Source organism: Gorilla gorilla, chromosome 3 (assembly GCF_029281585.2).
Source record: "Gorilla gorilla gorilla isolate KB3781 chromosome 3, NHGRI_mGorGor1-v2.1_pri, whole genome shotgun sequence".
Taxonomy (NCBI): domain Eukaryota; kingdom Metazoa; phylum Chordata; class Mammalia; order Primates; family Hominidae; genus Gorilla; species Gorilla gorilla.
Window position 1 is genome coordinate 140,812,413 of NC_073227.2, and position 24,230 is coordinate 140,836,642.

General features: G+C 36.0%; 1 protein-coding gene across 6 annotated transcripts in view; it reads right to left on the reverse strand.

Annotated features, from left to right (window-relative positions):
• Window positions 1–2,266: 2,266 nt before the first annotated feature.
• Window positions 2,267–24,230, reverse strand: part of PRDM5 (PR/SET domain 5) — a 230,495-nt gene continuing 208,531 nt past the window's right edge. For 2 of the 6 annotated variants that reach the window (XM_019026066.4, XM_019026065.4), the window contains 2 exons: window positions 20,813–20,917; window positions 2,267–5,792 (listed from right to left, as the gene is read on the reverse strand). In XM_019026066.4, the coding sequence (XP_018881611.1) occupies window positions 5,628–5,792; window positions 20,813–20,917 (270 nt within the window). In that variant the 3' untranslated portion in view covers window positions 2,267–5,627. Of the gene's footprint in view, window positions 5,793–20,723; window positions 20,918–24,230 lie in introns of those variants that run through there. The other 4 variants (XM_055385798.2, XM_055385797.2, XM_063705516.1 and 1 more) reach the window with 3 other exon arrangements.

Consider the following 24,230-nt stretch of genomic DNA (forward strand, 5'->3'; position numbering starts at 1 on the left):
TGGAGTGCAGTGGTGCAATCTTGGCTCACTGCTACTTCCGCCTCCAGGGTTCAAGCAATCCTCCTGCTTCAGCTGAGTAGCTGAGATTACAGGCAAGATTACAGGTGCGTGCCACCACACCCAGCTAATTTTTGTATTTTTGGTAGAGATGGGGTTTCGCCATGTTGCACAGGCTGTTGTCGAACTCCTGGGCTCAAGTGATCTGCCTAACTTGGCCTCCTAAAGTGCTGGGAATACAGGCATGAGCCACTGTGTCCAGCCTCAAAATTCTTAATTACTACATGTAGTAATCCACAAAAGGACCCATCAGTTTGCCAATTTAAATAAAAGTGTTATAATCAATTAAATGTCGCATTGCTCCCCATCTCCATACTCTTTATATGCCTACACAGAATGAGAACTATATAGTTTGCTCACATGTCATTAACATTTAGTTTCCAACCAGTTTTCATCCATTAAAGGCAATTTTGGTTCTTCAGATGCTAATAATTACTTCAGAAAATAAAAAGTATAGAGTTGGGGTCAATGTACTTCATGTTTTTATGTATTTATCAGATACTAAGGAATGAATAGATAATATATTGTTTTAACACTAATTCCAATAATGAACTCATTCAGCTTTAAATGTATTACTATACATGTGTCCAGATAAATTTCATATGCTATGTATGAAGCACCAGATTTCTCTTTGAGAAGAGCCTCCAATACAAGCTCAGGCCACCACCCAAATGAGGCAAGATGAGACTGTGAGAAAGGCAGGACAAAGCCATCATCGCGGACTGAAAAGCACTCAATTCAGTGCTGTCAGACAGGATAAAAAATAAGAAATCTTAACATCAGTTCATTTAAAAAATGTAAAATTTTCATATAATCACAGAAAAGTTTTCAGTAGAAAAATGAAAAAAGATATGCCAGTCAAACATTAAAGAAAAAGATATCAGATAAAATTAAGGAAAGAAAGCATTATTAGATAGTCTGTAAGAAGACAAAATCAAAAAATAGTAATGGAGTGATTCACGTATCCACTGTGAGCTGGGACTCTCTTCATTTTTATACTATTTTAAAGAGATAAATTGATATTTTTTGAATTTTTTAAGTGTAGCTAATTCCTAGTAGGTCTACAGTTTCCCTCGTCAGGAGCAGTGATATTTTGTTTGAACTGTTTTGCATTGATTTAGATGATCAAGCTTCAGTGGTCCTATATGCTTTCTTAATTTTAAACATATGCATTATTGATATAATTTAACATCTTAGATTAGTTTCCTCCTACCATGTAATATGCTAAGGTGGCACGGGTTCAAGGACTAAGACCTTATGCTAATTGGCTAAAAGTCTGCATTATTAGGAAACTAAACATGCTAATCAAATATTTAGGTAACTAAATATATGTTTTAATTTCAGGAAACTAAATACTATATATTTTCTAACTAAATATGAACATTTGTTTCAGTATTGTGTTAAGAATTTTTTTAAAAAAGGAAGAAGAGGAATTTGGACACTGGATCTGCAGCACTATTTTAGTATATAAGTAGTTGTTACATTCCAGACTATTTCCTGGGCCTAGAATATCTAGAATATTTTAACATGCCCACAATGAAGGCTCCAGAGTTAAGTTTTTATTCTGTCATACAACAAATTAACAATATGTAGAGTGATAATACAGTTTTAAGCCCAAGCTAGCTAAGGCTATGAGTCAGCTCCAAAGAACTAGTGCCTCAGCTGATTCTGAAAAATCAAAGTTAAATGAATGCATAATTTCTAAATCCACTACTCAGATGATTATTTTTTGTATCAAGAAAATCTCACAAGATTGGGGCAACATCAAAATGATAAACATAAATTTAAAATAAAAGGAATACCTGAAACATTTGCCATAACTTTTATTACCCTTAAATTATATTTGTGAGCATCAAGTTATTTTTACTTAAGACGCTACTAATCAGGCTTCATTCATTCTTAGTTACCAGGTTTCATTCATTCTTAGTGATGATCCTTTTCACATTGTTCTTTGTATAACCAGGAATGAGAAGAGAGGCAAGGAAAATATCTCTTATAGCCCTGAGACCAACTTGGCTCAACTTCAGAGGTACTTTGCAGATTGAGAAACACTTGGATGTACAAACTATAAAAGCATGAGGTCTGGAGGTAATGGCAATTACATTTCTTTCATTCATCAAAAACAACTTTAAAGCAATTCATTTGGATTTTACCATAGAATGGTACTATAGTTCTATAGTAAAATAAAATGCTAACACCAAGTCTGGTAGTGATTTATATAGATTTATTATAGATTTATAATAAAATAAAAAATGCTAGTGGAATTCTATATTTACACATGCTCCATTTATATACATGCAAACAAATGTCAATAGCAATGGTAAAATTTTAGGATTTTAAAGAGGCACATTTCCTCCTACCTACCCACTTCCACATATTCGTTACTCTAAGATGAGTTTTCATAAGCAACATTTAGATTTGTGAAGGAAAAAAATGAATATTTCTAGTACTTATCCTCTTTCCTTTCAGGCTTTTGTTTGAGAAAGGAAGCAGCACATAAAATCTAAAACAGAAACTAAGGTTGTAAGACCTTCTGTAATACATGTTCACACTCATGCATGAGTTGACTGCAATAGGTCAGAAGATATTTGAGCAAAGTAATGCACTTACATGTATATGCACTGCATATAAGTGATACTCTTCAGACACACACACACAGACACACACACTCATGTTTCTTGAAAATAACATGTTAACTATACTATGTAACCCCAAGAATTTATCACCAAGAATACTTCCATGGTGCAACTGCTGATTATAATTTGCCAATAAATGCCTCTATATAGCCAACAACACACCATGAAAAGGAAAACAAAAGCCAGTTATTGTGAAACACAGGCAAATTAAAGATACACAAACATCTTGAGTGTTAATACACTAAGAAGACAGTTATAAAAGGGTATCTGAACCCACCTACATTATTGAACGTCTCTTAAATTTACTTAGCCAATTTCTAAGTCTCAATTACTTAGACTTTATAGGCACCTAAGGGTCTGGTCTTTTCCCAAGAAAATACCCCAGCCAAAATCTTTCACAGCAGGAAACAAAAGACATTTCAAAGTAGGTACCTGTACTTCAGCTTGTCTGTAAGACTTTTCCTCTATGATTATCTATGCTTTCAATTGATCAATCATGCCTAAAATAGTGTCTTTTTTTGGTTATTACTAAGTAATTTAAAAGTTTTAGCAAGCAAATGTTAATATATCTGAAACTACCCATGAATACTTGTCTTTTGGATAAAAATTTACAGCATACAAATAGTCTACTAAGGACTTGTTTTGGTTTCAGTCCTCTGAAAGGAGAGAGTGGTGTACCACTCTCTGGTGTAGGTTCTTCTACACCATTTTCTAAAGATTTCCATGTCTATAAACCTTCAGCAGGATAAAGCCCAGCACCTCTTCCCTGTCTGTTTACTCCACAGCATAGCGACACCACAGTTTTCAGGGTAATTTCCCCAGCAGCCATGTGAACTGTGACTCACTGAGATTACACAAAATTGGAATTTGGACTCCTTTCAAGTTTTACATTCATCACATAATCGGGATATAAAGCATCCCATATAGAGAAAGCAGCATTCAAAGAAATATACAGGATGTGCTTAAATAATACACACTACCAAATTTTACAGCTGTCTTTTTATATTCAAATGATATTAAACACACTATCATATTAAAATGAAAACACTTTAGATCTAAAAATATATTGTTGAAACAAATGATATAGTGAGAAACAAGGCCAAAATTTATTTTTATAAAATACAATCTATAATTTCAGATTCAAAATATTACATATAACTATACTTAAATATCTTCTAAATTATAATTTTAGGATTTATGTTTTTAAAAGTTATCTCTTCTGAGTTTCAAATTTAGTATTTTACAACATTCAAATGTCTACATTGAATCTTTATGTTTCTTTTTAAAACTGGAACTGGGCATGAATATAATTCTAAAATGAGATTCCTGAAGTCAAAGAACTGTGTCTCAGATAACCTTTCTCCTTAACTCATTAGAACCAAATAACTTCCTTAAAACTATACTTCCTTTCTTTCGACTGGGCTTCAGTTAGAGAGGTTCATGAGTTGGGCTTCATTTTAACGTTTTTCTGGTTTTTGGATATTCCTCTAGGTTATTTTGACATCACTATTACATTGTATCATATCATCTCTCCAAACAAGCTGTTCATTGTATGTTGCTGTCAAGTATTTTGCTGAAATATAACCTAAAGGAAGAAATTATGCTTCTTGCTTCAATTTCCCTTAAGCATCAGTGACAATTTCAATCATAACAATTGCCAAGTTTGTACTTTGTATTCTGGATTCCTAATTATATGGGATGATTGAAGGTAATTCAAAAGTGTTTCAGAATTACCTACTGCCAAGATTCTGGAAAATGTCGTTTGCAAAATGGAATGTTAATGCTCTGAGGACTGTATCTGCACTAACATGTTCTGTGCACTTTTATGGAAGGAGAGGGGAAAGGGCTATGTTCATCCTAACAAATGTGGAAATGCCACTATTGTTCTGCCACTCTGTTGCCAAATACAGAGAATCTATTTGGTTTCTATTTTTAATTATGTATATTGGTATACTGTTAATTTCTATAGCTAAACGGTCTAAATTCAAGAGGGGTAGCCTGCTGAATATTTAAATGTGATGGTCATTTTTGTGTAGAACTTATAAAAGTATTCCAGACCATGAATGTCTGCATCTGAATGATGAGAATAAATAATGTTTCCTAAGAATCCTCTAAAATGAGCAATATTTTAATAGATGTTTTAGTTATCAAATATCTATTTTAAACTCATTTGTTGCACAGAGCTATTAGATAAGCTCAGCTCTTGGTTTGTCTTATAAAATAGCCACATTCCCACCTGGCTCAACATGCATTAAACAGCCCCATAACTAAAAATATTAACACAGAAAATGCAAGGCACAACTATCCAAGTTACCAAAAAAAAAAATGGAGTTTAAAGTTTGATGTTATTCAGAAAAATTCCACTGACATGAAACTCTTCAAAATCATATAAAATAGCAAGTATTTATTTTCCTATCAAACTTGAGACTTTGATAACTTATTCTTACCCTCATCTGCAAAGAAATAGTTGGATATCTTGATTTATTTCTATTTAAATTGGTAAAACCAGCTGCAACAACTGGCATTTGCAAGTGAGTGCACACACACAGACACATACAGACACACAGACACACAGACACACAAAGAATAACAATAAAATAAAAAGGCCTATTAGGGAAGTATATTATAAACTTCATTACAGAGGGATGGCCAAGAAAGAGAGCCATGACTCCTTTCTCCATTTTTATAAGACAGAGCACAAGTTGCATTTTGCAAGGCTATGGAGTTGTATTTTTTTTCCATTTATACCATTTCTTGTTAAAAGTAAGACTTTTTTTTGGTTGCATATGCATCTACAGACTCTAAATGTAGGCAAATAAGAACTATGAGACCAGTAAGTCACTTTTGGCTACTTCTGTTATGCTGATCAGGTGAGAAAAATCTGGGATTCATATTAGGAGCCCTTCTGAATAGTTTAATTCCTTTACAGCCCCACTAGCTGTCAGCTACACCATGGATATTGTCCATGTGCACTTTGAGGTAGTCATTCCTTGTAAACTTCTTATGGCAAAACTGGCATTCTGCCAGGGGACGATTGGGATTATGAGTCATCTTGTGTCGAATCAGCATTTTCTTCAGGCTAAAAGCCAAGTCACAAACCTAGAAAAGACCCAAAGACCAACCATATTATACTGAAAAACCTGAAGATACAACAATTTATCATTTGTACAATATACATTATGCAAATTCCTACTATCAAGTATGTAGAAACAGGCATAAAAACAAAAATCACTGTTGGAATAAACAAAATTTAACACTCACACTATTGGCAAAGAAAATTAATAAGAGTTACTGCATTTAATCGGTGTCCTTTGTGCCCGAATCACCCTTCCCTTTTCCCAGCTGCTGGATTTAAACATTTCCAGTGAAACAACTCCCTGGCAACAATACCTTTCTTATCCTAATGGAATGTATTTGCCATTTCATATAAAATTATTTAAGCAAAATGCTTCACGGTCTAGATGGCATCTCTCTCTATAACATAAATGGCATAAGACATTTCTCAGCAGTGATCACTTCAGTTTAGTACCACTTGTGAAATAAAAAGCTAATGCTGTTTTAAGTATCATAAGCAGAAATTTATTACACACTATTTCTTTTTTCTATTTCTTATTATATACACTTTGTTTAACTAAGGAAGGTAACAAGTTTATTTCATATGAGCTCTGCCACATTCCCACCTGGCTCAACATGCATTAAACAGCCCCATAACTAAAAATATTAACACAGAAAATGCAAGGCACAACTATCCAAGTTACCAAAAAAAAATGGAGTTTAAAGTTTGATGTTATTCAGAAAAATTCCACTGACATGAAACTCTTCAAAATCATATCCGTTGTGAAATAAGACATGTTAAATAATGTGAAAACACCATGAAAAATATAATGAGAGAGGAAATGGCTTGTAAAAATACTGTAAAGAAAGCTGGAGTTTTCATTGAGGTTAGGCTTGGGAAAATCTTACACTGAAACAAAACAAAACAAAAAATCCTTGCCCTCTTTCTTTATGGAGGAAAGAAGATTTACATTCACAGCAATAAGAAACTCAGAAAGGCTCAGGGCCCTAATTGGGTAAGAAGGGGATAATCCAATAATAATGAATTTTGACACAGAAGTAGCAGCATAGTGTGGTATAAAGAAAATAAGCTTTAGAGTCTGATCACTTTCCAAGGAAGCCTGCTCTGACCTCCCAATTTAAAACTGAAATCTGTTATCCTTTCTGGATTCCCTTTACTCTGTTCAAATTTACTTTTTACACAGTACCTGTCACTTTCTGTCCCACTGTAATTTACCTACTCTCTTATTTAGTGTCTCTCTCTACTCACTAGAGTCTCAGCTCCATGAGAGCAGGGATCTTCATATACTTTATTCCCTTATGTCCCCTAAAGGGTACAACAATTTCTGTAAAGTAAGCACTCAATAAGTATTTGTTGAAGAACCACCTGGAATTCTGACTCTACTATTTACTAAGGAAATTAAATGACCAAGCATGCCTTTTAACTTTAGTTTCCTCACCTGTAAAATGACAACGTACTTACCTTGCAGGATTATTAAGATTAAATAAAATACTCTGTGTAAATAAGGGCTATACTGCAGACACTCAATAAATGTCAGTGTATATTTTTTTCTCTCTTTCATCTTCCTCAGCAGATTGGAAAGAACAGACAAATGTTAATGAGAGGGAGGCAAGGCCAGCACAAGTGGAATAGAAAGAAAACACCACTGTTCTAAAGAGTGGCAGTCCCCTGGAATATACAAGTGACTTTGCAAACAAATAATTTCCAAAAACAATAAAATGCAGCCAATTCATCTCAGGAAATGACATTTTCTTTTGGAATAGCTTGTAAGCATAAGGTTTGTAACTCAATACCTTTGAGGCAACTGCAAAACAAAGCCAAGTCCATGTTGCAAAAATCAGAGGAAAAGGGTAAAGACCCAGGAAACATGCAACAGCATAGCATATGATGACAGACTATAAAGTATATAAATTATAATAATCAATATAAAAGTATTAAGTACCTTATTAAAAGATAAGACTCAATTAGGGTAAAAAGCAAAACGCAAACACACACATACTGTACTTGAGAAATACATTTACAAAAAATAACACATACACAAACACTATTTTAAGAGAGGGATTAGAATGTGCATGAAAGTGTACAAAATGAGGCTGATAGAGTGTAATGGGTACTAAGTAGTACTTCCTCAGAAGAATCTTGGATAGACAGAGAGAGAGCAAGGCTTTGAAGAACCAGGAGTATCACTTGTATGAATGTCTCCTAGTCAAAGATTTATATACAGGATGCTCATAGAGAATCATATATAAAAGTGAAAATTACAAATGACTTATTTGGCCAATTAAAGTTAATAAGCATATTCATTTTGATATAATCAGATTTAGAAATAATTTCAGCTGTTAAAAATATTAATCTTTTTTTTTTTGAGTCAAGATGTCGCTGTCATCCATGCTGGAGTGCAGTGGCATAATCTTGGTTCACTGCAGCCTCGACCTCCCTGGACTCACATTTTAGCCTCTGGAGAAGCTGGGACTACAGGCAGATGCCACCATGCCCAGCTAATTTTTTTTTTTTTTGAATTTTTTAGCTATGAGATTTTACCATGTTGCTCAGGCTGATCTCAAACTACTGGGCTCAAGCGATCCTCCTGCCTCGGTCTCCCAAAGTGCTGGGAAAACAGATGTGAGCTATCACATCCGGCCAAGATTGTAATTTCAAAAATACTTAAAAGGCAAGAAGAAACATAAAGAAAAGAAAGCAGAATAATAAGATCAAGGCAACTTAGTTGACAATATTGAAATAAAAATTATAACTGTATCTGTATTAATAAGTATATGAAGAAAATGTCAATAGATTAATATTAGCTGACATTGGTTGGAAAATTGGGAATCATTTTATTTGTCTTCTTTTGTCTCCATATTTCCTCATTCTTCTCTAATTAAAAAGTACATTTTTATAACCAGAAAGCAAATATTATTTTGGAATGAAAAAATACAGTTAGTTGGGTGATGGTTCCATGTTCACTTAGCAGCAAGTCCATTCACATCAGACTTCTGCCTTGGACTTCTTAACTCTCCAAACGGCTCTCTGAAATGTTATGGATAATCTCTACATTGCTAAATCCTGGCACTTTTGAGCCCTCATTTAACATGAATTCTTAGCATCATTTGACATGCCTTTCCCCTGTCATTCCTTTAGTTTCTATAATGATCTACTCTCCTTGTTTTCCTTCTAATTATCTGGCCTTTTATTCCCCTTTATTTTCCGGAATAGGCCCTTCCTCCATCCTAAGTAAGTCAGTCAGGATTTCAGTGCCCAATCCTTGGCTTTCTTCTCCATTCACTAGGTGTTTTCTCCTCTGGTGATCTTAATCGTATTCATACCTTTTGTTACCACATATATGGAGATCACTAGCTAGTAATATTTTTAGTCCAGTCCCCCTTCTGATCTCAACAGTGGAGTACTTAACTGACCACTTGGATAGTTCACTGGTACTCCAAACTTACTATGTCTAAAACTGAACTCAGAATTATTGTCTCTCAAACCTAAGTCTCAAAAAATGGTCCGACCCTCCACCTGGTTTGACTGTAAATGTGGCAGTCAACCTTCACCCAATGTCTCACTCTTCCTCATCTGATCTAATCAATTGCAAAGTTCCACCGGTTCTTCTTTGCACATTTTTCTCAAAGATATTAAGACATCTAAACGTCTCCATCTCCACTGCCACCACCTTAATCAGAGACACTGTTTACTCAGACCAGTGCTTCTCTTTCACTAAGAAAATGTTTCAGCATGCAACTGTAGTATCTGTATTTTTAAATAAAACATACACATGTACTACTGTATTTATATATTAAAGACAGACAAAATTTTGAGGATAAAGACAAAATAAACATTTTAATGCTAAATTAATATTTATGGCTTTATATTTTCACTAGACAAGACTTTAAGATGGGATACATATTTAGGCCAAAGTCATCTTTAACAAATGTATAGGCAATTATAGGAAATATAAATATATATATATATATATATATATTTCAGATGTCTCCTTAATAATTTCCATTTTTGGCTTACTTCTCATCACATATGATGATGTCATTATATTTCATCTCAAATTGCTACTGACTAGTAGTATTAACTCTGCTTTCTTTTTGTTACCTTGTGTTTGTATCATTAATATTATTTTCAATCTGCATTTCTGTACAGGCTTCTTTTAGCAACTTGTTCATTTTGTAAGCATTACTTTATTTAAAAACAGATAATATAATCCTTATCTCTGTTAGCCCAAGAGACACAAATTGCAATCCTAACAGTGCCCTGAAAGCAAACAAGTGCCTTGGGACTGTCAGCCAAACAGCACCAACATGGAATTGGCGTTCTTCCCTTTGATCACATGTGATACTGCACCTCACAAGAGACCAGCCAGCAGTGCCCAAACCAGGGCACCAAAGTCAGACCATCTGTTTAATGATAATAAAGTTCAACTGTGTTCCTGTTTTTAAAATAGCCACATACAAAAAGTACTTACGAATACATCTAACCAAGGAGGTGAAAGATCTCTACAAGTAGAACTACAGACCACTGCTAAAAGAAATCACAGATGATACAAAGAAATGGGAAAATATTTCATGCTTAGAGATTGGAAGAATCAATATCATTAAAATGGCCATACTGCTCAAAGCAATCTACAGACTCAATGCCATTACTATCAAATATCAAACAACCAATATCATTTTCCACAGAACTAGAAAAAACTATTCTAAAATTTATATAGAACCAAAATAAATAAATAAATAAAAAGCCCAAATAGCCAAAGCAATCCTAAGCAAAAAGAACAAAGCTGGAGGCATCACATTACCCAATTTCAAACTATACTATAAGGCTACAGTAACCAAAACAGCAGGATGCTAGTACAAAATCAGACACATACACCAATGCAACAGAGTAGAGAAGCCAAAAATAAAGTCACACACCTACAGCCATCTGATCTTTGACAAGGTTGACAATAATAAGCAACAGGAAAAGGGCTCCCTACTCAATAAACACCTATTCAATAAGCACTGGGATATTGGCTAGCCATATGCAGACAAATGACACTGGATCCCTACCTTTCAACATATACAAAAATTAACTTTAAGATGAATTAAAGATTTAGACATAAAAGCTCAAACTATAAAAATCCTAGAAGAAAACCTAGGAAACACCATTCTGGACAGAAGTCTTGGGAAATAATTTATGACTAAATTCTCAAAAGCAGTTGCAACAAAACAAAAAATTCACAAGTGAAACCTAATAAAACTAAAGAGCTCTGCATAGCAAAACAATCAATAAAATAAACAGACAACTGACAGAATGAGAAAATATTCACAACTGTATCCAACAGTTCTAATACCCAGAATCTGTAAGGAAATTAAACAATTGAATAAGCAAAAAACAGCCCCATTAAAAAATGCAACTAATATCTGCATTTTTAAATAAAACATATATATGCACTACTGTGTTTATATATTATTGCAAGAGACATTCACAGACACTTCTCAAAAGAAGACATATAAGTGGATACAAACATGAAAAAATGCTCATAATCACTGATCATCAGATAAATGCATATCAAAACCACAATGTGATATTATCTCACACTAGTCAGAATGGCTATTGTTAACAAGTCAGCCAGGCATGGTGGCTCACACCTATAATCCCAGCACTTTGGAAGGCCAAGGTGGGCGGATCACCTGACGTCAGGAGATCGAGACCAGCCTGACTAATATGGAGAAACCCTGTCTCTACTACAAATACAAAAATTAGCTGGGTGCGGTGGTGGGTGCCTGTAGTCCCAGCTAGTCGGGAGGCTGAGACAGGAGAATTGCTTGAACCTGGGAGGCGGAGGTTGCAGTGAGCCAAGATCGTGCCACTGAACTCCAGCCTGGGTGACAGAGCGAGACTCTGTTTCAACAAACAAAAACAAAAAACAATCAAACAAAAAGAGGTAAAAAAAACAACAACAGATGCTGGTGAGGCTGCAGAGAAAAGGGAATGCTTATACGCTGGAGGGAATGTAAATTAGTTCAGCCACTGTGAATAACAGTCTGGAGATTTCTAAAAGAACTTAAAACAGAACTACCATTCAATCTAGTAATCCCATTCATTACTGGGTATATATGCAAAAGAAAACAAATCATTTTACCAAAAAGACATATGCACTTGCATGTTCATTGAAGAACTATTCACAATAGCAGAGACATGGAATCAACCTAGGTGCCATGAACAGTGGACTGGATAAAGAAAATGTTGTGCATATACACCATGGAATACTATGCAGCTATAAAAAAGAATGAAATCACGTCCTTTGTAGCAACATGGATGCAGCTGGGGGCCACTACCCTAAGTGAATTAATACAGGAACAGAAAACCAAATACTGCATATTCTCTTATAAGTGGGAGCTAAACATTAACATAAAGGTGGTAACAATAGCGACTGGGGACTAGTAGAGCAGAGAAGGAGGGGAGGAGATAAGGGTTGAAAAACTACTGGGTACTATGCTCAGTACCTGGCTGATGGGATCATTCACACCTCAAACCTCAGTATCATGCAATATACCCATGTACAACAAACCTGCAGATGTACTCTCTGAATCTAAAATAGAAATTGAAAAAAAACGGGAATCATAGAGGTAATTTTTCTTCCCATATTCCAATGGATGTCATGTATGCCTGCGGCAATGTACATCTCTTCACCCTGAAAACTAAAGCCTAGATTATTGCAATAGCCAGCTTCATCATCCTCAAATAGAGGTGGTACACCTTCCCCTCTCTGCAGGAAATGTTTGGAATTGTGGGGGGTATCTCACTGTCTCAACAAATGGGGAATATTACTTGCATTTTGCATAGGGGCAAGCATGCAAGTAATGCCCTCTAATGTGCAGGACACGCTCATACAAGCCAAAAGTAACCCACTGCTAAATACTGTCTGAATCTCTCTGCATTCCTCCTCATCCTCTCCAGTCCATGCTCCACGTAACAGTTGAAATGATTTTTTGAAAACACAAATGTCACAATATTACCTAAAATTGTTCCATGGTGTTTTGCTACTTGTAGGGTAATCACCGAGCTCTAGCCAAACTAAACAGGCCTCCTCTAGGTTCTTGAAGAAACCATTGGGCTTCCTGCCTCAGAAATTTCTCACTTCTCTTTACCCAGCTTACTCCTACTCATCCTTAGGAAGCCCACGTGACACATCTGGCAGGTGATGGTTGGTCTCTGTTAAATGCTCTCATAGCGGCCTTTACTTTTCCTTAACAACACTTTCCTCAAGTGTCATTCATGATTTGCGTTATTTTTTTATGTCTGTCTCCTCGCTAAACTAAGGAACATGAGGGCAAGAGTAGCCACTACATAAAAATTTCTTGAATTAAAGGAAGAAATAATGGTTGATAGATTCAATGATTGATTGATTAAATCTCTATGGACAATATAAGTACCCCCAAAGACTGCAGAATAATCCTGGAGAAATTGAAGAAAGTATCAATGGAGAGTATTTTCAAGTGAAAGAAATGCTAAATTGTTTTTATAAGTATATATTCAAATTCATAATCATAAAGAAGATCGATTTAACATTTATTCCCCTGTTCTATTTCTCTCGCCCCTTCTCCAAACCCAATGTCAGCATAAACAACTGATACCAAATTCTTCAATGGCTTCTTATTAAAATTAGATTCACAATACATTTCCTAACTTGGCTGCAAAGCATCCAATTCTCTTTTTTACTTCACCCTGCACCCCTCTCTTTCTCTCACTGTGCTCCAGCTCCACCAGCCTTCTCTCTCCCCCATGCCCATTCCCAGCCTCAATTCATGCTGTTGCTCTCCTGAAATGCTCTTTTCCCTATGGCTGATTCTTCTCATCTTTTAGGTTACTTATAGCCTCATGGCTTTTTTCTTCCTTCTCTTTCCCAGTCTTTATCATGAATTGTAATTGCATGTTAATTCGTGTATTTTGTTTTTTGTTTTGTTTTTGTTTTTCTCTGGAGACACGGTGTCACTCTGTCACCCAGGCTGGAGTGCAGTGGTCTGATCATAGCTCACTGCAGCCTTGAATTCCTAGGCTCAAGCAATCCTCCCACCTCAGCCTTCTGAGTAGCTGAGACTACAAGTGTGTGCCGCCATGCCAGCTAATTTTTTATTTTTGTTTTTTGTAAACATGGAGTCTTGCTATGTTGCCCAGATTGGTCTTGAACTCCTGGGCTTAAGCGATCCTCCTGCCTCGGCCTCCCAAAGTGCTGGGATGATAGGCATGAGTCACCATGCCTGGTCTCATGTATTTGTTTAATGCTATACTCCACAAGAATGTGAGTTCTATGAGGGTGGGACATGGCATCTTCTACTATTTCATCCCAGTGTCCAGCACAGGGCCTAGGCTTAACTATCTTACAACTTTCACCATGTTCCAGGAGCCACTCTTAGCAATTTCTAAATATTAACTTGCTCAATCCTCACATTCATGCTTTTAAGTAGATATTAGTATTACTATTAAACCCATTTTACAGAAGAAAATGAACACACAAAAGGTTTCCCAGGTTTACCTAGGTTTCCCAGGTTCAAAGAACTAGGTGGTGTTTCCAGAATTTAAACCCAGACAGTCTGGGTTCAGAGTCTATCCTCCCTCCCAAGGGCCAACTATTACTAAAATATCTCATTTCAAACAGAGATATGTGAGCTCACCCTACTTTTTCCATTTGCCTGACTGACACCATTAAAAAATATATAAAAACCACTGTGAAAATGTAAGAAAGGTTCTCAGACAGTTCAGCTTGCCACTGTGGTGGGAGGGATACAAAGTGCAAGTCCATTTACACAGTTACCATGGGAAAATGAGAGCAATGGCAAGCTGGAAAAAATGGAAAGGAAGTTGAGCAAGATGCTGAAATCATTGATAATGGGTCTGAATTAAGGAAGTCCTAGAAGCTCCACACTAGGGATGAGATGGGAACACTCCAACAGCTTGCTGAATGAGAGCCAGAGTACAGGATTAAATATCAGGAGAGAGTACCTGATGTCACAGTTGTAAAACTGACTCCCAGACATTAAAAGCTGTTTTCATGAACCTGAATGCAGTCAGTAAAAGACTCCAAATGATGCTCTGTATAAATCAGCCAAATTCAAGAACTTTCATTTTACAAACAGGGGAGAGCAAAAACTAGTTCAAGTAGTACAACACGGATGCTTCCTTTTCTTTCCATCTGTGATTCGTATCCAAACTTTCACCCTACTCCAACTTAGGAGTGCATTAGGAAAATATTTATTCTTACTCTAGACTGGAGGTAAACTGATTTTGTTTTACAATAAAGTGAAATAAGATATTTAACAGAAAGCACCTAAATTCTAGATAAGTATCTTCAGTTAACACATACTTATCACATACAATGTGCCTACCACTTCTGCTAGGAACAAAATGACAAAGAACACACTGTCTAGCCCTTGTGGAGTCCACGTTCTAAGTGGAAACATTTGTAAAGTCACGAGCATAGTACAAAGAGAGGAACAGAGGAGCGTGCAGTCCATGGCTTGGAGAGAAGAAGGCAGGCTTTAAGGAAAAATTGGCAGAAGGCCTGGATCTGGAAGGATGCATGGCAGTTTATCATGTCCTAAGCGGGGGAATGATATGACAGGGAGGGGGAAGAAGATAGGCACAGGTACTGTGAGCGTGAAGAACATGGCTCAGCTGGGGAAGTGAAAAGAATTCACAAAAGCTAAAGATTAGATGTCACTAGAGAAATAAATTGAAAATAATTTAGAGTTGAAAGCTGGAAACAAATCCTGGAAATCATGGTAATCATTTCAAGAAAGTGGATGTATGTTTTGTAAGTGGTGGGAATTCACTAAAGGATTCTAAATAGAGACTGAAACTAAAGTATAATTCAGTTAGCAAGCAAGAGAGTATGAAACTGGAGCCAAGGAGGCCAGTACTATTGTTCCACTCCAGACCAGAAATGATTTAAACATGAACAAAAGCAGTAGTTATCAATTCTTTTCTTTATCCATTCAAAATATTGAATGCTTCCCACATGCCAGGCACTGTTCTAGGCTTGAGGATCCAACAATAAATAATAAAGACAAAACCTTGTGTCATTGAGCTTATAATAAATGATAAATAATTAAACAAATTTTTGGTGGATATAAGTGCCATGAAGACAAATAATATATAATGAGAGCTAAGGAAGTAATGGAGATAAGAGAGAAAGTAATTTGAGCAGAGATCTGAAAGAAGCACATGAGCAGGCCATGAAGGAACCGGAAGAAAAGTGTTCTAGGCAGAGGCAACAGCAGATGCGAAGGCCAAGATGTAGATTCAGGGTAGGTTCAATGTGTCCAAAAAAGACTAAAGAGGCCATGTGACCAGAGTGAGGTGGAGGGTGCTGATGGAGTCAAAGAGAGCAGAGTGGGAGGGTGAGGGCTGCAGGTCACCTGAGGTATTTCAGACCATGATAAAACTGGTTTTCACTCTAAATGAGATGCACAGTCATGGGAAGGTTTGAGCAAATGAATACTATATTCATTTTACAAATATATAATCTGACTCAGGTTCTACAAAGATTACTCTGCATGAGACTGTTGGGAGCAAAGACAGAAGGAGAGAGAGCAGTTAAAAAGATATTGCAATATTCCAGGAGACTGAGATAAAGCTGTGGAGTTATGAGAAACGTTCAGACTCTGAACTTATTTTAATGTAGAACCAATTGGATATGCTACTGGATTAGATGTAGGGTGTGAGAGAATTAGAGAAATAAAGGTGACTGAGAATTTAGAGATGGTGGTATGTTTGAAAAACAGGTAGATGCAAAGGCAGGAATTACAGGGTGCGAGTGAAAGCTGCATGGTAAACTGCTCAGAAAGATCCGGGTTTTGATCCTAGATCTTTTTTTTTTTTTTTTTTTTTCTTTTTGGAGACAGAGTCTTGCTCCCTCGGCCAAGGTGGTGTGCAGTGGCACGATCTTGGCTCGCTGCAACCTTAAACTCTAGAATCTTGACTTGCTGTGAACTGCAGGCAAGTCACTCAACCTCAGTGAACCTCGACTTCTTCATATATATGCAAATAACACCTATATATTCCTGAGTTTTAGTGGAGATCAGAGAGAATATATGCAAACCATGGATCTCTGTGTATTTCCCATACTAGGACCTTAACTAGAATAATGGCTATCATTCATGGCTTAGGGGAAAAGAGGTGTCCAACATGAGGCTCAGATATGTGATTTGGGTTATTTGGGGATGGTACAGTCCTCAGAGATATGGGAAATTGAAAGGATCATGTTGAGAGATTAAAAAATCTGGGAGATCATGATTTCAGTTTGGAGTACAAGAGAGATGTCCTATAGGCAGTTGAAAATATCTGCCTAGGGTTCAAAAGAGAGACCTGGGCAGGAGAAAGAAAGATTTCAAAGTTATCGCTATAGGCATGCTGGGCCATTTGCACAGCCTCAAATGACTGTGCCTAAGAGGTTAAAGTAGTATTGATGAGTAACGTGTCATTTGGGCAAAACTGTAAAAAACTGATTATATATATATATATATAAATTATATATATGTCCATTATATAAATTATATATATATATATGCCCATTTTATCATGGTTACCCAATTTGCCAACAAACTGGGTAACCATGATCAAATGAACAAACTTCTAGAAACACACAGCAATTACCAAAACTGACCCATGAAGAAATAGAAAAATTAAAAAGACCAATAAAGAGGTTGAATCAAATAAAAAGCATACCAACAAGGAAAAGTCCAGGATCAGGTGGCTTCACTAATAAATGCTACCAAACATTTAAAGAAGAATTAATACCAATTCTGTACGTCTTTCAAAAAGACAGAGGAGGAGGAAACATTCCCCAACTCATTCTGTAAGGCTAGCATTAACTTAATAATAAAGTCAGACAAATATGTTATGAAAAAAGAAAACTACAGACCAAAATCTCTTATGAATTCAGATGCAAAAATCCTAAAACAAACAAACAAGCAAGCAAAATGCTAACTGAATCTCAGAGCATATTAAAAGGGTTCTAAATCATGACCAATGGAGATTTATCTCAGGACTGCAACAGTGGTTCGAATAGGAAAATCAAACAAAGTAATACATCATACGAACAGAACAAAGGGAAAAAAAAACATAGTCATCTCAATTGATGCAGAAAAGGTATGTGAAAAACTCCAACATCCTCTCTTGATTAAAAAAAATCCCTCAGAAAGCTAGGTAAAAAGGGAGATTTCTCAACAAAATAAAGGGCATTTATGAAAAACCCACTATATTCAATAGTGAAAGACTGAAAAAGAATGCAAAGAATAGACCCTTTCCTTATACCATATATAAGAGCTAAAACTATAAGACTCTTAGAGAGAAAAAAAAAACAACAGAAGGACAAATCCCATGACCTTGGATTTGGCAATGAATTCTTAGATATAACACCAAAAACATGATCAAATAGAGAAAAAAATGCATAAAGGGCACTTCATCAACATTAAAAGGCCTTACGCATCTCAAGATATTTTCAACAAAGTGAAAAGAAAACCTACAGAATGAAAAAAATATTTGCATGTCATATATCTGATAAGAGCCTAATATCCAAAATTTAAAACCTCTTAAAAAGACAATACTATTTTAAAATGGGCAAAGGACTTGAAGAAACATTTCTCCAGAAAAGATATAGAAATGGTCAGGAAGCATATGGAAAGATGCTCACCATCATTAGTTCTTTGGGGAATGTTAATCAAAACCATGGTCAGATACTTCACACCCACCAAGATGGATAATTAAATAAAAAAAAAGTGTTGGCAAGAATGGGGAGAAATTGGAATCCTTGTGCATTGCTCATGGAAATGTAAAATGGTGTCGCTCCTGAGGAAAACAGTATGTCAGTTCCCGAAAAAGTTAAACAGAATTACCATATGCCTCAGCAATTCAATCCTAGGAATATACCACAAATAATTGAAAACAGGTACTCAAATACTTGTATGCCCATGTTCACCACAGCACTATTCGCAATAGTCATAAGGTAGAAAGAAGTGTCCAACAACAGATGAATGGATAAACAAATTGTGATATAAAAATATAATGGAATATCATTCAGCCATAAAAAGGAATGACCTACTGATACATGAGACAATGTGGATAAACCTTGAGAACATTATGCTTAATGAAAGAAGCCAGTCACAAAAGGTCACATATTGTATATTTCATTTATATGAAATATCTAGAATCGGTAAGTCTATAGAAGTGAAAGCAGATTGGTAGCTGTTAAGGGATGAGGGGAGTGAGGTGTAAATGTTTATTGGGTATGGAGTTTTATTTTGTGGCAATGAAAATATTTTGGAGTTAGAGAGGTGGTGCTTGTACAACATAGTCAATATACTAAATGTCACTGAACTGTTCACATTAAAATGATCAATTTTATATCATGTGAATTTCACCTCAATTTAAAAAAATGCAGCACCTTGGTAGGGTGACAGGGTAGAGAACACACACACTGGAGACTGCATGTAGATGAAACAGTAAAGGTCTGAGCTATGTGTTACAAGTAGAAATGAAAACTAAGAGGAATTAATGAATCTGAGAGCTCTTTAAGAGGGAGAGAGATTGGAGTGGGGTGCGAAACGGTGACTTCTATCCACAATGAGTAGGTTAAGAGGACAAGATTTTGGAGCAAAGAAAAACAGTTCTATACTGAGCAGTCTGCATTTCAGAAATGTTTAGGAGGCACTTAGAAATATGGATCTCTACACAACAGATTAGTATGGGCTGTAAATGAAGATTTCAGAATTTTAAACACATCATAGAAATAAATGGGACGGAAGCAGATAGAAAAAAGTCAGCTTGTAACATCATAGTTTTAAAAAACATAACATGATGGTTCAATTCACCTAAGGAAATATCCAACAAAAGCATTCAGCATAGATAAAAGGATGGGTTAAATGTGATGGTAGAAAGATGTCCATATGCAGCTAGTATTTAATTTCTGGGCCGTATATCAGCTATTTGTGTCGCGGTACAATTAAACCATCTAAATAGGTTTTGCCTTTATGAAAATGCTTCCAATAAAAGCAGCAATGACTTAAACTAATTGAAATCACTGAACTAGGGCTGTAGCTCTGTTCAGTATAGAGCTTTATATGTGTGCATTTCTTCCTCTACAACTGTTTCTTTCCTTAAAAGAAGTGCACTGTTAATAAAGGTATTTTTATGAGTATGCCCACTGGGAGTACATTGTTGCCTTAACCTTACCACTGAAGTTTCATGAAAGGACAAGGAAAACATCTTGTGTTTGTGAGTTTCCTTTCATATGGACTGCTTACCCTGTGCTGTATCCATTGGGACATGATGATGGATCTAAGTTCTGGAATTTCCCTCAATATTTAAGCAGAATTCTGTACTGTGCCATATGACACAGCACAGCTTTAATGTTTTTTCTTACATTGATTCCCTAACATCTGTGTCAATTCTCTGTCAACTGCCAATCCCGCACAAAAGAACAGTGTTTTTTTTTCCCCTAAATTGATCAATATTCAGATTAATTTTACTGTCAACAGTAGTATTTTTTTCCCTTCAGAAATAATGTATGCTATGTCAAATAATTCCAATTCAATTCAAATGTCATAAGCAGAAAACCTAGACACTTAATAACAGCATTATTTAACACAAAGGAGTTTATATGCATTTTGGAATTTTGTACATGTTTGGCTTTAACCAAGTAAATAATATGTATGACCAGTCAAATCTCTGCTTTAACTGTCATTAATCAGTAAAGATTTGGCCAGACACATGAAAGCTGCCTCAAATCATCATGCATTTACACCTTGGAAGAACAACTCAATGGTATTAAAACAGGGTACAAGCATGTCTAAAAGAAAATCAGAATTTATTTGCTGCCAGTAAACCAAGATGAATAAAATGATTACAATGCAGTTACATGTATTATGCAAGAAAAAGCTATAAATAGCATAAGACATTAACAGGCATAGGCACATTCCAGCAATGCAACACACACACACACACACACCCCTACTTTCTGTTATTGGAAGACACTATGGGGGAAAAAATCCAAACTCACATCACACTGAAAAGGCTTTTCTCCAGTGTGCGTCCTCTTGTGCTCATCCAGGCCTCGCTTCTGGCTGAAGGCCTTGCTGCACTCTGAGCACTTGTACGGCTTCTCCTGCAGTCAACAAAAAGAGACCACCAAAATTGCCAGTGAATGAATGAATGCAGAGTCCTCCATATTCAGGGTGTGTGTTATGGGATCTACAGAATACTGCAGCAAATTTACAGGTATGCTGATATGGTTTGGCTGTGCCCCACCCAAATTTCATCTTGAATTGTAGTTCTCATAATCCCCATATGTCATGGGAAGGACCTGATGGGAGGTAATTGAATCATGGGGCTGGTTACCCCCATGCTGTTCTCATGATAGTGAGTGAATTCTCACAAGATCTGATGGTTTTATATGGGGCTTTTCCCACTTTGCTCCATGCTTCTCTCTCCTGCCGCCATGTGTAGAAGGATGAGTGAGCTTCCCCCTTCCACCATGACTGTAAGTTTCCTGAGCTCTCCCCAGCCATGCAGAACTGTAGTGTCAATTAAACCTCTTTCCTTGTATAAATCACCCAGTCTCAGGTATTTCTTCATAGTGGTGTGAGAACAAACTAATACAGGTGCTATGAGCAATTTTATATTTTCAGGAGAAATAGGAATAACCCACATCTGTCAGACACTGAAAATGACTAGCTCAAGGCAGTTCAGTTTCAACATTGGATTGTGTTACATTTCCTCCAATGATGTCCTGTCGTTGCAATGCTGGACGCTGGATGGTTGCTGTGATGTAACTACTTACACTTCTAGGTCATTTCTTTTGGTTTATGGGTACCATAAAAATCTACTGAGATACTCAGGGCATCATGAATGAAGAAAGTTTGAGAACCCTTGATCTAGAGGGTACAAATTGTTTACTTTCTAAGAGGAATTCCTAGAAATAAAAACTTTAGAACTAAATTTTCTACAGATTTTGGGGGATAAGTTTAAAAATAAATCAACTGTGATTTATGTATTTCCTTTTTGTTGTTGCGATGGAGTCTCCCTCTGTCACCTAGGCTGGAGTGCAGTGGCACGACCTTGGCTCACTGCAACCTCTGCCTCCCTAGTTCAAGCAATTCTCCTGCCTCAGCCTCCTGAGTAGCTGGTACTACAGGCACCTGCTGCCATACCCAGCTATTTTTTTTTTTTTGTATTTTTAGTAGAGATGGGGTTTCACCATGTTGACCAGGCTGGTCTCAAACTCCTGACCTCAAATTATCCACCTGCTTTGGCCTCCCAAAGTGCTGAGATTACAGGTGTGAGCCACCGCTCCTGTGTTTTCATTTCTATTACCTCATCTTTTTCCAGTAGGATGTTCTTTTATAAAATCTAAATTACATTTTTAAATGAGGCATTTTTACTATAAAAACAATAAAGAAAACTTAAGGCAAAGAAGTATCTCAAAATGAAGAGAAAAAATAATTTAGAATTCCTTAGCCTTCTTTGATACCAGGAACTTAGTCATCTAAGTTTTATCACCATCTTTTTAGCCCGGATTAATTGTGAAATAAATTAATTAATATTATTCCATTCCAACAGCTTGCAAGTTACTACTTAGTGCATCATCAAAAAGTTTCGTTCAGATTTAGGTAAATTTGCAGTGAGATCCATTTTTTTAATCAAATATATCTTCAAAAATATTGCTATAAACATTCTTGGGCTGGGCATGGTGGCTCATGCCTGTAATCCTAGCACTTTAGGAGGCCAAGGCAGACAAATTTTCTGAGGTCAGCAGTTTGAGACCAGCCTGGCCAACATGGTGAAACCCTGTCTCTACTAAAAATACAAAAGTTAGCTGGGCATGGTGGCGGGCACCTGTAATTCCAGCTACTCGGGAGGCTGAGGCAGGAGAATCGCTTGAACCCAAGAGGCGGAGGTTGCAGTGAGCCAAGATGACTCCATTGCACTCCAGCCTGGGCGACAAGAGCAAAACTCCCTCTCAAAAGGAAAACAAAAACATTTTTGAATTGAGATAGTGTATGCATGTTTCTTGTTAACAAGCTGTATTTATATTTTCTCTGTAGTATCAAAAAATCTATAACTTTTTTTGCAGACCTATAAAAAACAATATGTAAACAACCAGAGAGACATACATCTGCCCACCAACTAGCCTAAGAAGTCCAACCTTTTCAATACAGGTGCCGCTCTCAATTGCCTCCTCCCCCACCACCTGCAGCACTCTCCCATCTCCTCAGGGATGACAGCTCCCTCAGATATGTTAAGTACCATTCCCTTGCCTTTCTCTATATTGTTACTACCTATGTATGAATGGAACCTTAAGATAGAGTATTATTTTGCCATTTGAAAGTATGTAAATACTATCATTCCGTATCCACTTTTTGTGTGTGTTCTGTTGAGATGTACTTTATCATTGTTCAACATTATCCTCACAGGTTTCTAGTCCTCGCTTTCATTTTTGTGAACATATGTAGCTCATATTTACTAATTTTAAATGTTGGGCATATGACATTAAATAGCTATATACCACAATTTATTTATATACATTCTCCAGTGATGGATAGCTAAGTTATTTCCAGTTGTTCACTCTTATAAATAATGTTCCTCTGAAAAATCTTGTACACTTGAATATAGGTGAAAGCAATTCTCTAAGGGATGTGTACCTAGATGTGGGACTGAATCTTCAACTTTTCTATGAATAAACAAATAACTCTGCAAAGTTAATAAACCAAGCTAATAAACCATTTTATACTCCAATATTCACTGTATCCTTGTGATTCTATCACTTTATTTTAGATGTTTTGAGACTTTCATTAGGTATGTAAGTATATACAAATTTTAAACTATTATGCTATTGGAAAATAGAACCTTTTATCATTTTGACATGACCTTTTCTATCTGTAATAATTCTTTTTTACCTTGAAATTAATATGACTGCAATACAGCTATAAAAGCTTTTTAAAATTAGTATTTGCCTGCTATACTCATCTTTTTGCTTTCAAACAGCCTATATCCTTATGTATGGGGAGCGACTTTTATAAACAGCATATGACTAGATTTTTTTAACCCAAACTTTTTTGTGATCCAAAGATTACTTCTGTATAAGATGGCAAGTTTTGCCTCTTTACAAATTTGTGATTACTGATATACTTGACTATATTTCCAACATTTATTTTGTGCACTACTATTATCCTATTTGTTTTACAAGTTTTTCCCATATATTTTATAACATGTTTTAGATTGATCCTTTCCCCTGGTACTACTTTAAAAGTTATTATCTCTATTTCTTTCCTTTTAATGGTTATCCTTAAAATATTTTACTTTGTATGTTTAAAACTAAAGTTTATCCATATGTTTTATCTCCTACTGAATAATACAGGTCCTCTTACACGTTAGTATGTAGCAGTATTTTATTTATATCTTGATTTTTAATGCTTGTC